General features: G+C 43.5%; 1 protein-coding gene across 1 annotated transcript; it reads left to right on the top strand.

Annotated features, from left to right (window-relative positions):
• The first annotated feature begins 6221 nt into the window (after nucleotides 1-6221).
• Nucleotides 6222-11359, top strand: RPUSD2 (RNA pseudouridine synthase domain containing 2). The gene is made up of 3 exons (XM_066343456.1): nucleotides 6222-6855; nucleotides 8443-8739; nucleotides 9915-11359. Exons 1-3 carry the CDS (start codon nucleotides 6250-6252, stop codon nucleotides 10647-10649), a joined length of 1638 nt encoding a protein of 545 aa, XP_066199553.1. The 5' UTR covers nucleotides 6222-6249; the 3' UTR covers nucleotides 10650-11359.
• The last annotated feature ends 4412 nt before the right edge of the window (nucleotides 11360-15771 follow it).

Here is a 15771-nt window from a genome sequence, read left to right as displayed (position 1 = left end):
GCTGGTTACTCCTAAAAAATGTACAGAAAGACATCAGCTAACCATCAGTAGGAGTAACTTAATTTATGATATAATCTCTAGATGTGTCCAAAGCCAAGTAACATGGCTATGGTGGTAATAACTACCAACATGTGAAAGGAAACTACAAGGTATTCCATTGCTAACATTTATAGCCATTCTTAGAATATGCGAAAAAAGAAGTGTAAAGCAAGGGGGGTACAAAACAAAGGAGCAAATAATAGGCAACATTTTGACAGTGCTTGTTTACAGGGAATAAATAGGTGGAGTGGATTCTCCCACCAGAGGATCCTTAGAGTCCTCCAACTAGCACCCTGTATGGTAACATAAATCTGGCAGCAACTGATTCATAGAAAGGGGTACGCTCATGGGCTTATCGGTGCTTCATCAAACTACTCCATGACCATTCAATTCACTTCTGCCCTTTTCTCTGATTTCCTACTCACCAAACAAACTCTTGATTTCAAATTTGGCCTCTTAAATATCTTGATAAGTTTCCTTTAACTGTTGGCACAAGTGGAATATATTTCATAACTTAAAGTTACAGTTGTAAATTAACAAATTGGCATCCTTAGTGATTCACCCACGTCCCCTGAGTAATTAGCATGTGTGCTGAAAATATCCAAACCAGATCTTGGGCTTGCACAGCTGAAAATATGATGACTGCCTCCTCTCCAGTGACTTCTCACATTGAGAAGCCACATAAGGACAGTCAACATCCCTCTGTTTTATTTATTTTTTTTTTAATTTTTTATTCATTTTAGAGAGGAGAAGGAGAGACAGAGAGAGAGAGAGAGAGAGAAGGGGGGAGGAGCTGGAAGCATCAACTCCCATATGTGCCTTGACCAGGCAAGCCCAGGGTTTCAAACCGGCAACCTCAGCATTTCCAGGTCGATGCTTTATCCACTGCGCCACCACAGGTCAGGCAACATCCCTCTGTTTTAGACTCTATTTAGGACCTGAATAAACATTTCTCCAAAGAGGGCATACTGATGGCCAATAGACACATGAAAAGATGCACATCACAAATCATCAGGAAAACACAAATTAAAACCACAATGAGATATCACTTCACACCTTTCACAATGGCTATGCTCAATAAATCAAGCCCTAGACCCTGGCCGGTTGGCTTAGTGGTAGAGTGTCAGCCTGGCGTGCAGCACGGTCCCTGGTTCGATTCCTGGCCAGGGCACACAGGAGAAGCGCCCATCTGCTTCTCCACCCCTCCCCCTCTCCTTCCTCTCTGTCTCTCTCTTCCCCTCCCGCAGCAGAGGCTCCATTGGAGCAAAGATGGCCCGGGTGCTGGGGATGGCTCCTTGGCCACTGCCCCAGGCGCTAGAGTGGCTCTGGTGGCAACAGAGCGACCCCCCCCGGAGGGGCAGAGCATCGCCCTCTGGTGGGCAGAGCGTCGCCCTCTGGTGGGCGTGCCGGGTGGATCCTGGTCCAGCGCATGTGGGAGTCTGTCTGACTGTCTCTCCCCATTTCCAGCTTCAGAAAAAAAAAAAAAAAAAATCAATCAAGCCCTGGCCAGGTAGCTTGCTTAGAGCATCATCCTGACACACCAAGGTTGTGGATTTGATCCCCAGGCAGGGCACATACACAAATCAACCAAGAAATGCATAAATAAGTAGAGCAACAAATCAATGTCTCTCTCTCTCTCTCTTTCTCTAAAATCAGTAAAACAAAATAAAATTTGAAAAAATAAATAAACAAACAAATGTTGGCAAGGATGTGGAGAAAAGGGAACTCTTGGCTCTGGCCGCTTGGCTCAGTGGCAGAGCATCAGCCCAGCATGTAGAAGTCCTGGGTTCGATTCCTGGTCAGGGTACACAGGAGAAGAGACCATCTGCTTCTCCACTCCTTCCCATCTCCTCCTTCTCTCTCTTTTTCTCTCCCCCTCCGGCAGCCATGGTTCGAATGGTTCAAACAAGTTGATTCCAGGCACTGAGGATAGCTCCATGGCCTTGCCTCAGGCACTGAAATAGCTTGGTTGCCAAGCAACAGAGCAGCAACCCCAGATAGGCGGGCAGCATCACTCTGTAGGGGGCTTGCTAGGTGGATCCCAGTTGGGGCATATGTGGGAGTCTGTCTCTGCCTCACCACATCCCTACCTCTCACTTAAAAAAAAAAAAAAAGGAAACCCTTGTGCACTATCACTGGGATTGTAAATTGATGCAGCCACTATAGAAAACAGTATGGAAGTTTCTCAAAAAAATAAAAATAGAATTACCTTATGACCTAGCAATTCCATTTTGGGGTATTTATGCAAATGAAACCCAAAACACAAATTCAAAAAGACATGCACCCCTATGTTTATTGTAGCATTATTTACAATAGCCAAGATATGGAAGCAAATACAATGGAATATTACTCAGCCATAAAAAAGAATGAAATCTTGCCATTTGCAAAAACATAGATGCACTTAGAGGTTAGTATCTTAAATGAAATAAGTCAGACAAAAACAAATATATCAGAAAAAGACAAATGCCATGTGGTTCCACTTGTATGTGAAATCTAAAACACATAATAAAGGCCCTGGCCGGTTGGCTCAGTAGATAGAGCATTGCCCTGGCATATGGGTGTCCTGGGCTCGATTCCCAGTCAGGGCACACAGAGAAGCAACTATCTGCTTCTCTCCCCCTTCTTCTCCTCTTTCTCTCCCTCTTCTACTCGCACAGCCAGTGGCTCAATTGGTTTGAGCATGGGCCTGGGCGCTGAGGATAGCTTGGTTGATCTGAGCGTCTGCCTCAGGCTCGGTTGATTAGAGCATCATCCCCAGATGGAGGTTGCTGGTGGATCCCAGTCAGGGACCTTGAGGGAGTCTATCCCACTATATCCCCTCCTCTCACTTAAAATAAATAAATAAATAAATAAATAAATAAATAAATAAGCAAATAAAATGGAAACAAACTTATAGAAGCACAGAACATTTTGATGATTGCCAGATGGAAGGGTGTTAGGGGTAAGGGTGAAAAAATGGGAGTGGATTAAGATGTACAATTGCCAGTTATAAAAACAATTACAGGCTGGTTGGCTCATGGATGGCACAACATCCCAGTGTGCCAAGGTTGCGGGTTCAATCCTCAGTATAGGCACATTTGAGAAATAATGGATGAGTGCACAACTGGGTAGAACAAGAGATGGTACTTCTCTCTCTCTTTCTTCTTTCCTCTCTCTCTCTTTTCTTTCAGGTCAGTGGAAAAATTAGAAAAGGGAAAAAGAAGGCAAAATCTCAGATGATACTTCTTTGCCAGTTTCCACAAAGATTAAAAAAACAATTACTGGGATGTAAAGTACAGCACGAGGGATATAGTCAATAATATTGTAATAACTATGTATGGTGTCAGATGGGTACTAGACTTATCAGATGATCACTTTGTAAGTTATATAAACGTCTATTCATTATGTCATATATCTGAAACTAATATAATACTCTATGTCAACTGTAATTAAAAAATTAGAAATTAATTTAAAATACATATATTGGACCCTGATTTAACAGCAGTGTAGCTAGCACAAATGTGTCTTTTATTTGTACCCTTGACCAGCCTATCCCTTCACTGAGATCAGAAACCATGTCTTTTTTACCTGTGTACCTCCAGAGCCAAGTGATGCTAGACAAACTGTTTGGGTGTGAATGTTTGAATTAGAACCTTCATGGTCAAGAACCACACTGAACTGGAGCTAGAACTTGTGATTCCCTCTTTACTCCCTTCTTTATGTTGTAACCATCGTGGTCCTTTTGGAATGGATCATGTCAACACACACACACCCTAAAAACTCTTTGGTGAATTCCAATTATTCTTAAAATACTTAAATTCTTGCCTGACCTAGGCAGTGGCAATGTGGGTAGAGCATCAGACTGGGACACAGAGGACCCAGGTTCGAGATCCTGAAGTCTCTGGCTTGAGCTTGGGCTCACCAGCTTGAGTTCGTTGGCTTGAGCCCAAAGGTTGCTGGCTTGAAGCCCAAGGTCACTGGCTTGAGCCCAAAGTCGCTGGCTTGAGCAAGGGGTCACTTGCTCTGCTGGAGCCCCCAAGTCTCTTCTGAAGCCCCCAAGTCAAGGCACATATGAGAAAGCAAACAATGAATAACTAAGGTGCTGTAACAAAGAATTGATGCTTTTCATCTCTCTCCCTTCCTATCTGTCCCTCTCTCTGTCTCTCTGTCTCTGTCTCAGTCACACACACAAAAAAATACATAAGTCCTTATCATAGTAAGCTACATACAGTTGGAGTTCTTAGTTCAAACAGTAGAATTCTTTCTAGCCAGTTTAAAGGGTAAAAGGAATTGATTAAAGCTGCTCTATCCAATAGAACTTTCTGTGATGATAAAATGTTTTGAATCTGAGTTATCCAATATGGTAGCCATAGGCTTTAAGTGGCTATTGAGCACTTGAAATGTAACTTGTGCAACTGAATAACTAAATTTTGAGTTTTATGTCATTTTAATTAATTTAAATGTAAATAGCCACATGTAGTTAATAGCTACTCTATTGTACAGCACAAATATATTAAAATATATTGAGTAGTTTAGACAATCTCAAGATGGGCCAGAGAGTCAGGGTTAGGGTGTTTAGAGCCAGGAACAGTGTCCTAACCTCACTGAGGAGCTGCTCGGGGAACACCACACTGCCACTAAACTTAGGCATTATTACATTGCTGACTTGGAACTGGAGACAAGGACCTCTCGCACTATTAGTCCCCCAAATCTATACTATCTTGTCAGAAACGATGCTTGTATTCTTTACTGTGTGCCTCTGTACCAAAGGTGCTGCCTGATCAATAATGCCCAGGTGAAACACCAGTATTCAAGCTGCAAGGGAAGTTGGGAAGGCCAGTTTCTGACTTCCACCTCTTGAAGGCAGTACTTATTATGTGGGAAATTCCCCAAACAAAAGAAAAATGTTGAGAAGATGCTGGATGTTCAAAGCATATGACTGGTGTTTGTATTACTGGTCTATACCAGTGCTTTCCAAACTAATATTCAGATAAATCATCTGTGGATCTTGTAAAATGCAGTTTCTCATTGAGTAGGTCCAGAGAAATGGAGAAACAAGATTCTGCAGTGCCAAGAAATTGAGGCCCTGGCCGGTTGGCTCAGCGGTAGAGCGCCGGCCTGGCGTGCGGGGGACCCGGGTTCGATTCCCGGCCAGGGCACATAGGAGAAGCGCCCATTTGCTTCTCCACCCCCCACCCCCTCCCTCCTCTCTGTCTCTCTCTTCCCCTCCCGCAGCCAAGGCTCCATTGGAGCAAAGATGGCCCGGGCGCTGGGGATGGCTCCTTGGCCTCTGCCCCAGGCGCTAGAGTGGCTCTGGTCGCGGCAGATTTGACCCCCTGGAGGGGCAGAGCATCGCCCCCTGATGGGCAGAGCTTCGCCCCTGGTGGGCGTGCCGGGTGGATCCCGGTCGGGAGCATGTGGTCGCCCCGTTTCCAGCTTCAGAAAAATGTACAAAAAAAAAAAAATTACAACTTTATTGAAATACAATTCCCATAACATACAATTCATCCTTTTGTCATGTACTGGTTCTCAGAGGCCGTTAGCTTCTCTTAATTTGGCTTTTTCTGAGCCTGTTCTCCAACTTTCTTGTGATATTCTATGAGATACTAATATCCTTTTAATAATCCTTGTGATTAAGTTAACCAAAGTTGGTTTTAGTATTTTGCATTTAACAACTCTGATAAATACATCTTCTGATCCACTTGCAGCTTTAATCTCAGTGCAGGAGCATGTGGGAGGCAAATGGAAGATCTCTAATCCTTTTCATGCTGTTAGGGGAAAAGGCAGGTGTGAAAACATTGCGTCTGTGGTGTATGTTAATTTTAGTTAATTTTTTCCTGGGGGGGTGTATTTTTAACTACATACATAATAACCTTATTGAGATATAAGGCACAAAACATTCACTCTTTTAACGTATACAACACAATTCTTAAATATTCTTAGCGTATTCATAGTGTACCATTCTGTTTTGTTTTGTTTTAAAGTCTGCTTTGCTTTAAATAAAGTTTCTTTCTGGAGTTTTTCCACACCCAAGGAACTCCGAGTGTATCCACAGGAAAACAATACTTTTGTTAGGTCTCCCTTGTGGTCTCTCAATTTATCACTCAACTCATTCAACTCACTTCTTCACTCCTTTTCTTCGCAGTCCCCGCCGCGGCATTGGGCCTCACTGATTGGTTGGTATTGAGTGACGTATTCAGATCGCGACCCGGGAGTGGCGCTTGCGCGGTTATGCGGCTAGGTGGCCGCGTGTGGCTTCTGAAACTTGGGCAAGGTTGTTTTAAGCTCCGGTTCGTCAGCTTTGCCAGGACTTGGGGTGGCGGTAGTGGCGCGATGGCAGAAACACTCTCGACCCGGGAGGAGGCAGCAAGCGGACTGAGGACTCCGGCGCAGCAAAATGGAGACGCGGATGGCGAAGCGATGGGTGAGCCGCCCCCAAAGAGCCTGGAGGCTGCCCCGGGGGACAGGAAACAGGCCACAGAGCGCGAGGAGCAGGCCTTTGCTGCAGCGCTGGGACCAGGCAAGCAGAAGAAGCGGCGGGTCGCGACTGCAGAACGCGTGGTGCCGCCCCCAAAGAAGCGGCGGGCAGGCGTGAGCTTCAACGATGAGCACTTTGCAGAGACCAGCTACTACTACGAAGGCGGACTGCGCAAAGTGCGGCCCTATTACTTTGACTTCAGAACCTACTGTAAAGGCCGCTGGGTGGGCCACAGCTTGCTGCACGTCTTTAGCACTGAGTTTCGAGCCCATCCCCTGGCCTACTACGAGGCCGCGGTCCGAGCGGGGCGCCTGCGCCTCAACGAGGAACCGGTACAGGACCTCAGCATTGTGCTCAAGGTGGAGTCTTGAAGGGGGCGGCGAGGAAAGGGGCAGGGTTTTTTCTCAGCTAGTAGGGCATAGGTACTGAAATAAAAGGGGACAATTCCAAAGCTTTCTAGCTTTCACTTTCAGCCCCCCTTCTCACGTCGTCTCCACAAGTAGCCTCAGTGCTTCAAAAACAGTGCTTCCTTGTTCCCAAGGGACAGAAGTTGGAATTCTTGTGGCTCCTTTTATGCCATCTTGTGCCACTGACAATGGCATTGATCACTTTGTATATTGCCTTGTGGATCTCTGTACAAATAGTATAGTAGAAGCTATCATTTATGTCTCCTTCCTATGTGTCCAGCACAAAGTTAAGCATTTTAAGTACTTTTAACATTTAATTTTATCAACAGCCTTGTGGAGTTGGTATTGTCACCTCATTTTACCTGTGAGGAAACTCAATTAAAATAAACCTCACAGAGGTAAGGCAACTATGTTACACCAAAGCTTGTGTTCTTATAATTAAAGTATTTGTTATAGAGCCTGATGATAGAATTGTGAACTGTCAGGGATAAAGACTAGAGGTGTCTAGCCCAGTGCTTTGACCTTTTAAAATTACTTCACAGGCCCTGGCCGGTTGGCTCAGCAGTAGAGCGTCGGCCTGGCATGCGGGGGAACCGGGTTCGATTCCCGGCCAGGGCACATAGGAGAAGCGCCCATTTGCTTCTCCACCCCCACCCCCTCCTTTCTCTTTGTCTCTCTCTTCCCCTCCCGCAGCCAAGGCTCCATTGGAGCAAAGATGGCCCGGGCACTGGGGATGGCTCCTTGGCCTCTACCCCAGGCGCTAGAGTGGCTCTGGTCGCGGCAGAGCGTCGCCCCTGGTGGGCGTGCCGGGTGGATCCCGGTCAGGCGCATGCGGGAGTCTGTCTGACTGTCTCTCCCCGTTTCCAGCTTCAGAAAAATATAAATAAATAAATAATAAAATAAAATTACTTCACAGCTAAGATGTACTAGACACCCCTGTCAGTAACACTGGCTCACCAGAGTGTGAGAGGAGACAAGACAATTTCAACACTTAAGGAATGGGTGCTTTGAATAACCCCTCCCATCCCAGTTTTGAAAAGCACAGGTTTGGTCTAGCCCTCACATTTTTCAGATAAGGAAACTGAGGCCCAAAGAAGTTAAGTGACTTGCAATGAGCCTGTGGGAAATCCAGATCTAGAGCTGAGATCTCAGGACTTAAAGCTTGGTGTTATTGCTTCAAGGTCATGAAAAGTGATGGTTTATGAAGGTTTTCTCCCTCCATTTTAGAAAACGTTTCCTTTTAAATAGGACATTGTAGAGAAAATACAAATAAGCAAAATAAAAAACCATCCATAATCCCACCACCGGGAGATAGTACCATTAACATTTTTGTGTATATCCTAGTTTTTTTTTCAATGCTTACTATCTGCCTGTGTGTGTGTCTACATTTTTACAAAATGAGAATGCACTATACATACTGCTTTTTATGTATGAGGATATACTGTGACCATTCTGTGTCCATAACAGAAAGCTGCGTGAGAAGTTGACAGATTATAGTTGCTGGCCCCTGGGCTGACTGATTGCGTTTGTCGTTGGCAGGACAATGATTTCTTGCGGAACACAGTACACAGGCATGAGCCACCAGTCACAGCAGAGCCTATCCGCCTGCTGGCTGAGAATGAAGAAATGGTGGTTGTAGACAAGCCTTCTTCCATTCCTGTTCACCCCTGTGGCCGATTCCGACACAACACGGTCATCTTCATCCTGGGCAAGGAGCACCAACTTAAGGAGCTACACCCCCTGCATCGGCTGGACCGCCTTACCTCAGGGGTTCTCATGTTTGCCAAGACAGCAGCTGTTTCGGAGAGAATACATGAGCAGGTTCGGGACCGGCAGGTGAGCCTGGCTTTTGTCTCATGCAGGTCACTTCCTGGGGCCATAAATGCTATGTGTCAAGGGCATCACTGAGTTCTCTCTGAAGTGGGTCTTTGTATTTATCTTGCCAAGCTTCCTAATTACAGCGGGGAGGTCAATTCCTAAAGTTCCAAAGACAGGTTATTATCTCTTATGTTTCAAGAGATTTTTAGAGATGGCATATACTGCCTCTCTTGGTAGCTTGCTCTTTTGAAATTTTTTGTTTATTTTTTTGGGGGGGGGGGACAGAAGCAAAGTCAGAGAGAGGGACTGTAGGGACAGACAGATAGGAAGGGAGAGAGATGAGAAACATCAATTCTTTGTTGTGGCTCCTTAGTTGTTCATTGATTGATTTCTTGTATGTGCCTTGACCGGTGGGGCTACAGCTGACGGAGTGATCCCTTGCTTGAGCCAGTGACCTTGTGCTCAAGCTGGTGAGCCTTGCTCAAACCAGATGAGCCTGTGCTCAAGCTGGCGACCTCGGGGTCTTGACCCTGGTTCCTCCACATCCCAGTCCGATGCTCCATCCACTGCACCACCGCCTGGTCAGGCTTTTTTGAAGTTTTAAATGTTTATTTTATTGATTTTAGAGAGAGGGAGTAAGAGAGACAGAAAGTTCCTGTATGTTCCCTGACTGGGTATCAAACTTGCAACCTCTGTACTTCAGGGTGATCCAAGCTCTCTGGCCAGGCCACTCTTTTCAAGTTTTAAGGTGCTGACAGATTGAGTGAGATTTTTAAGATTGTGGGAGAGCCTTCTTGGTGGAAACATTGTGGATGAAATTGGAAGAGGCTTGGATAGAAGAGTTAAATATTGGTGACTGTGGTCTTGAGACTTGTAATTCTGAATCTGATTGTGATACATTTTTTAGTGTTTACTATATACCAGGCTGTGTAACAAGAACGTTAGGGCCTAACTTACAAATTCTTATAACAGCCCTTTGAAGTAAATGATTTTCATATCTCACTTTTTTCTAGACAAGTTAATAGGATTTAAAGACGGTAAGTAATGTATGTAGAATCACAAAACTGACGATCAGTGGCCCCGGGATTTGTGTCTTATATCTGACACTGGTGCATTCCTCACTACTTGCAGGGGGACTGGGCTTCATGAATTTAGGCTTTGTGCTGATTTTCCCCCTCTTCTTTTCTGTGTAGCTGGAGAAGGAGTACGTGTGCCGGGTGGAGGGAGAGTTCCCCGCTGAGGAAGTGACTTGCAAGGAACCCATCTTGGTAGTGTCTTACAAGGTAGGGGTGTGCCGTGTAGATGCTCGGGGCAAGCCCTGTGAGACAGTGTTCCAGAGACTGAGCTACAATGGCCACTCCAGTGTGGTACGATGTCGGCCACTCACAGGTCGCACCCACCAGATCCGAGTTCACCTCCAGTTCCTCGGCCACCCCATCCTCAATGACCCTATCTACAACTCAGTAGCCTGGGGCCCCTCTCGGGGCCGGGGCGGCCATATTCCCAAGACAGATGAGGAATTGCTGCAGGACCTTGTGGCAGAACACCAAGCCAAACAGAGCCTGGATGTGCTAGATATCTGTGAAGGTGACCTGTCCCCAGGACTCACAGACTCTACAGCTCCCTCCTCAGAGCTGAGCGAGAACCACCTGAAAGAATTGACTGCATCTGCTCAAAAGATGGATGGAGTACTTGAGGCAGCCCCTCAGAGTTTGGACACAATGGCCTCAGCACCAGCGAATGCAGCTGAAACAGATATTGTGGGCCAAGAGATAGACCCCCTCTGCGCAGAGTGCCGAGTGGTTCGACAGGACCCCTTGCCCCGGGACCTTGTGATGTTTCTGCATGCCCTGCGCTATAAAGGGCCAGGCTTTGAGTACTTTTCATCCATGCCTACCTGGGCACAGGAAGACTGGCAACAGGACTGAGATCTGTGGCCTAAGGAGGGATTATTTCTTGGGTTGGAAGAGGCCACAGAGTAGGGACTGACTCATGGGTTGGTACCCAAGGTTTTTCTAAGGAGTGAAGTTGGGCTCTTAAAGGAATTGTTTATATTTATTAACTCCTTCAGCTAGAGTTTGGGGACTTTTTGGTTTGTAAATACATCCCTTTTTTTATACCCTGTGTGTCTGGTTTTTCTGGTTGTTGTTGTTTTTTATTGATTTTAATTTATTGTTTTTACATAGATTCTAGTGTTGCCCTGAATGCATCCCCCATATTCCCCTCAACATCTCCCTGGCCCCCCTCCCCATAGCGCCCTCCCCCCTTCCCTTCAGGTTTATCTCATCCTATCATCCCCTTTCCCTCTGTCCTCTTTTCCTCTGGTCCCTTTGATCTCTCCTCTGTCTCAATTCGGTTCCTCAGTTCACATTGTTCATTGCATTCCTCAAATGAGTGAGGTCATATGATATTTTTCTTTTTCTGCCTGGCTTATTTCACTTAACATAATAGTTTCCAGGTCCTTCCATGTTGTCACAAAAGGTAAGCTTTTCTTTTTCATGGCCCCAGAGTATTCCATTGTATATATGTACCAAAGCTTTTTAATCCACTTGTCCACTGATGGACACTTGGGCTATTTCCAGATCTTTGCTATTATGAACAATGCTGCCATAAACATGGGGGTGCATTTCTCCTTTTGAAACAGTGCTATGGTGTTCTTGGGGTATATTCCTAAAAGTGGGATAGCTGGGTCAAAAGGCAGTTCGATTTTTAATTTTTTGAGGAATCTCCATACTTTTCCACAGTGGCTGCACCAGTCTGCATTCCCACCAGCAGTGCAGGAGGGTTCCCTTTTCTCCAAATACTCGCCAGCACTTATTCTCTGTTGTTTCGTTGATGAGCATCATTCTGACTGGTGTGGTGATATCTCATTGTGGTTGTTGTTTTTTTAATTGAAGTAAATTCACATGACATAATTAACCATATTAAGGTATATTATTTAATGGCATTTAGCACATTCACAGTGCAATGCAGCTGTTACCTCTTTTCTAGTTTCAAAACTTTCGGCCTGACCTGTGGTGGCGCAGTGGATAAAGCATCGACCTGGAAATGCTGAGGTTGCTGGTTCAAAACCCTGGGCTTGCCTGGTCAAGGCACATATGGGAGTTGACGCTTCCGGCTCCTCCCCCCCTTCTTTCTCTCTGTCTTTCTCTCCTCTCTCTCGGTCTCTCTCTCTCCTCTCTAAAAATGAATAAATAAATAAAAAAAAAGAAAAAAAAACTTTCATCATCCAAGAGGAAACCCATACCCAATAAGCAGTCATTCCCCATCTCCCCTTCTTCCCATCCTCCCAGCCACTGGTAACCATTAATCTACTTTTTTGTCTTGATGAATTTGCCTATTCTGGGCACTTCATATATAGAATCATAAAATAAGAGACCTTTTATGCCTGTCTTTTTTTGCTTACCATAGTGTTTTCAAGGTTCATCCAATTTATAGCATGCATCAGTACCTCAGTCTTTTTTAGGACTGAGTGATATTCTATTGTATACATATACTACATTTTTAAGTTTTTTAAAAAGTTTATTTTTTTATTTATTTTATTTTATTTTTTTATTCATTTTAGAGAAGAGAGGGAAAGACAGAGAGAGAGAGAGAGAGGAGAGACAGAGAAAGAGAAGGGGGGGAGGAGCTGGAAGCATCAACTCCCATATGTGCCTTGACCAGGCAAGCCCAGGGTTTCAAACCGGCGACCTCAGCATTTCCAGGTCGACGCTTTATCCACTGTGCCACCACAGGTCAGGCTAAAAAGTTCATTTTAGGAAGGGAGAGAGAAACATCGATTTATTGTTTCACTTATTTATGCATTAATTGGTTGAGTCTTGTATGTGCCCTGACTGGGGATTGAACCTGCAACCTTGGCATATCAGGACAACGCTCGAACCAACTGAGTTACCAGGCTAGCACTATACTACATTTTTATATCCATTCATCAGTTGATGGACGTTTAGATTGTTTCTACCTTTTGGCTTTGTGAATAATACTATTATGAACATTTGTATACAAATTTGTGTTTGAATTTGTCTTTTCAGTTCTTTAGTATGTACCAAGGAGTAGAATTGCTGAGTCACATGATATTTCTATGATTAACTTTTTAAGGAGTTGTGAAACTGTTTTCCACAGTGGCTGAGCCATTTAACATTTCCACCAGCAACATACCAGGTTTCCAATTTCTCGACATCATCACCAATACTTATTTTCTGTCCTGATTGTAACTAGCCAAGTGGGAGTGAAATGTTACCTCATGGTTTTCATTTGCATTTCCCTATTATAATGTTTAATTTCTTTGCATGTGCTTTTTGCCCATTTATATATCTTTGGAGAAATGTCTGTTCAGATCTTTTGCCCATTTTTGAATTGGGTTGTTACCCTTTTTGTTGTAAGTTATAAGAGTTCTCTATATATTTTAATATAAAACTATTATCAGATATATGATTTGCAAATATTTTCTTCCATTTTGTAGGTTTTCTATACAGTTGATTGAAAAAAGTTTAAATATGTTTTTATTGTGGTAAGAACATATAACATGAGCTCTACCCCTTAAAAATTTTTATTTGTACAATACAGCATTGTTAACTATAAATAGAGTGTTGTACAACAGATCTCTAGAACTTAATCATCTTGCGTAATTGAAACTTGATACCTGTGGAATAGCAATTCCTCATTTTTTCCTGCTCCCAACCACTGATATCACCATTCTGCCCTGCTTCTATGTGTTTGACTGTTAGATACCTGAAAAGAAAATCTCGTTTTCCTTTATTCACTACTTAGAGAATACTCTGTACTTCAAATGTGTGGGGGTTTCCTCACACTAAGCAATTCACTGAGACCAGCTAGGGTCCTACAGTTTAACTCAATTCTGACACTATCTACCTAAAGAGAAGATCAGATTCCACAAATTAAGGGTTCAGTCCCACATTGCCAGTCTCAAGTTCAAGTTGTCACCTTCTGACCAACCATAAATCAGATATTCCTACAGTCCTCTCTTCAGGTTCAATAATTTGCTAGAATGGCTCACAGAAGTCAGGAAAAGAGTTTACTTGCTAGATTACTGATGTATTATAAAAGATATTAGTGGGTATAAATGAATGGCCAGATGAAGAGATACATAGGGTAAGATCTGGAAGGATATTGAGCTCAGGTGCTTCTAACCCCATAGAGCTCAGGGTATGCCACCTGCTGGGCATGTGGATGCCTTCCTGTTCACCAACATGAAAGTTCTCTGAATCTAGTCATTTGTATGTCTTCTGTGGAGAAACATCTATTCAAATCCTTTGCCCATATTTTAATTGGCTTATTATTTTTTTTCCTATAGCGTTGAAGGAGTTCCTTACATATTTTTTAATATTAATCCCTTATCAGAAATATGGTTTGCAGATATTTTCTTCCATAAATTGCCTTGCACTCTGTTAATTGCTTCCTTTGCTGTACAGAAGCTTTTTAGTTTGATGTAGTCCCACTTGTCTATTTTTGCTTTTGTTGCCTGAGTCTTTGACAAATTTTAATTTTGATAACAGTCCAACTTTTTTTTTTGTTGATTGTGCCTCTGGTGTTGTATCTGAGAATCCAGTGGCAAATCCAAGATCATGAAGATTTACCCCTATATTTTATTTTAAGAGTTTTAGCCCTGACCAAATAGCTCAGTTGGTAGGAGCTTTGTTCTGCTATGTAAAGGTTGACAGTTCAATCCCAGTCAAGGCACATACAGAAACAGATTGAGATTTTTGTTTCTCTTTCTCCCTCTTCCCTTGCTAAAGTCAATTAGCAAAAAATACTTTTTTTTAAAAAAAGTTTTATAGTTTTTGCTCTTACATTTAGATTTTTGATCATATATGACATGAGATAGGGGTCCAACTTCTTTCTATTACATGTTGATATCCACTTTCCCCAGCATCAGTTGTTAAAGAGACTGTTCTTTATTGAATTGAATGATCTTGTAGAAAATCAATTGACTATATATAGATTTCTGGACTCTTGATACTTTTCCATTGATCTCTGTCTATATTGTATCGGTACCACACTGTTTTGATTCCATTCCTGCAAAAAGGGTGATGGGATTTTTAAAATTTAATTATTTATTGTGATAAGAAAATACACATGAAGTTTACCATTCTAGCCATTTTTAAATGTTCAGTAATGTTAAATATATTTATATTGTGAAACAGATCTCCAGGATTTCTTCTTCTTGCATCACTGATACTCTATACCAGTGTTTTTCAGCCATCATACAACATCACAGTGGATAACTCTTGCAGACTGGTACCAAGGAAGGTGATTGAAACCCACGGCTCTATACAGCTCCCCCTCCCCCTCCTACACCAGTGCCCTAGCAAGCACCATTTCACCTTCCGTTTCTATGAATTTGACTACTTTATTATTATTATTTGGAGAGAGGAAGGGAGAGAGAGGGACAGGAACATTTGATGCATTCCTGTTCCTGTAGTACCCTAACTAGGGATCTAGCCGGCAACCTCTGCACTTTGGGATGATGCTCTAACCACCTGAGCTATTCAGCCAGGGCTTGACTACTTTAGATACCTGATAGAGGTGGAGTCATATACTTTTATCTTTTTGTGATTGGCTTATTTAACTTAGCATAATGTCCTCCAGGTACATCCATGTTGTAACATGACAGGATTCCTTCCTTTTTTAAAGGCTGAATAGTACTCCGTTGTGTATATATACCACATTTTGTTTATCACTTCATCTATTTATGGACAGAGGTTTCTTCCACCTTGTGGCTATTGTGAATACTGCTGCTGTGAACATGGGTGTGCAGATACCTCCTAAATATCCCACTTTCACCCTGGCCTGTTAGCTCAGTTGGTTAAGAGCATCGTCTCTAAACAAGTTTATGGGTTCAATCCCCAGTCAGGGTACACATGGGAAGCAACCAATGCTTCCCTTTCCCCTCCCCTCTCTCTTTCTCTCTCTCAATTAAAAATAATAATAAAAAGGCCTGGATAGCTCGGTTGGTTGGAGCATCATCCTGGAGTGCAGAGGTTGCTGGATTGATCCCCAGCCAGGGCACATACAGGAGCAGCTCGATGT

Source organism: Saccopteryx leptura, chromosome 6, assembly GCF_036850995.1.
Source record: "Saccopteryx leptura isolate mSacLep1 chromosome 6, mSacLep1_pri_phased_curated, whole genome shotgun sequence".
In the NCBI taxonomy this organism is placed as follows: Eukaryota; Metazoa; Chordata; class Mammalia; order Chiroptera; family Emballonuridae; genus Saccopteryx; species Saccopteryx leptura.
This window is presented reverse-complemented; position numbering and strand designations above follow the sequence as displayed.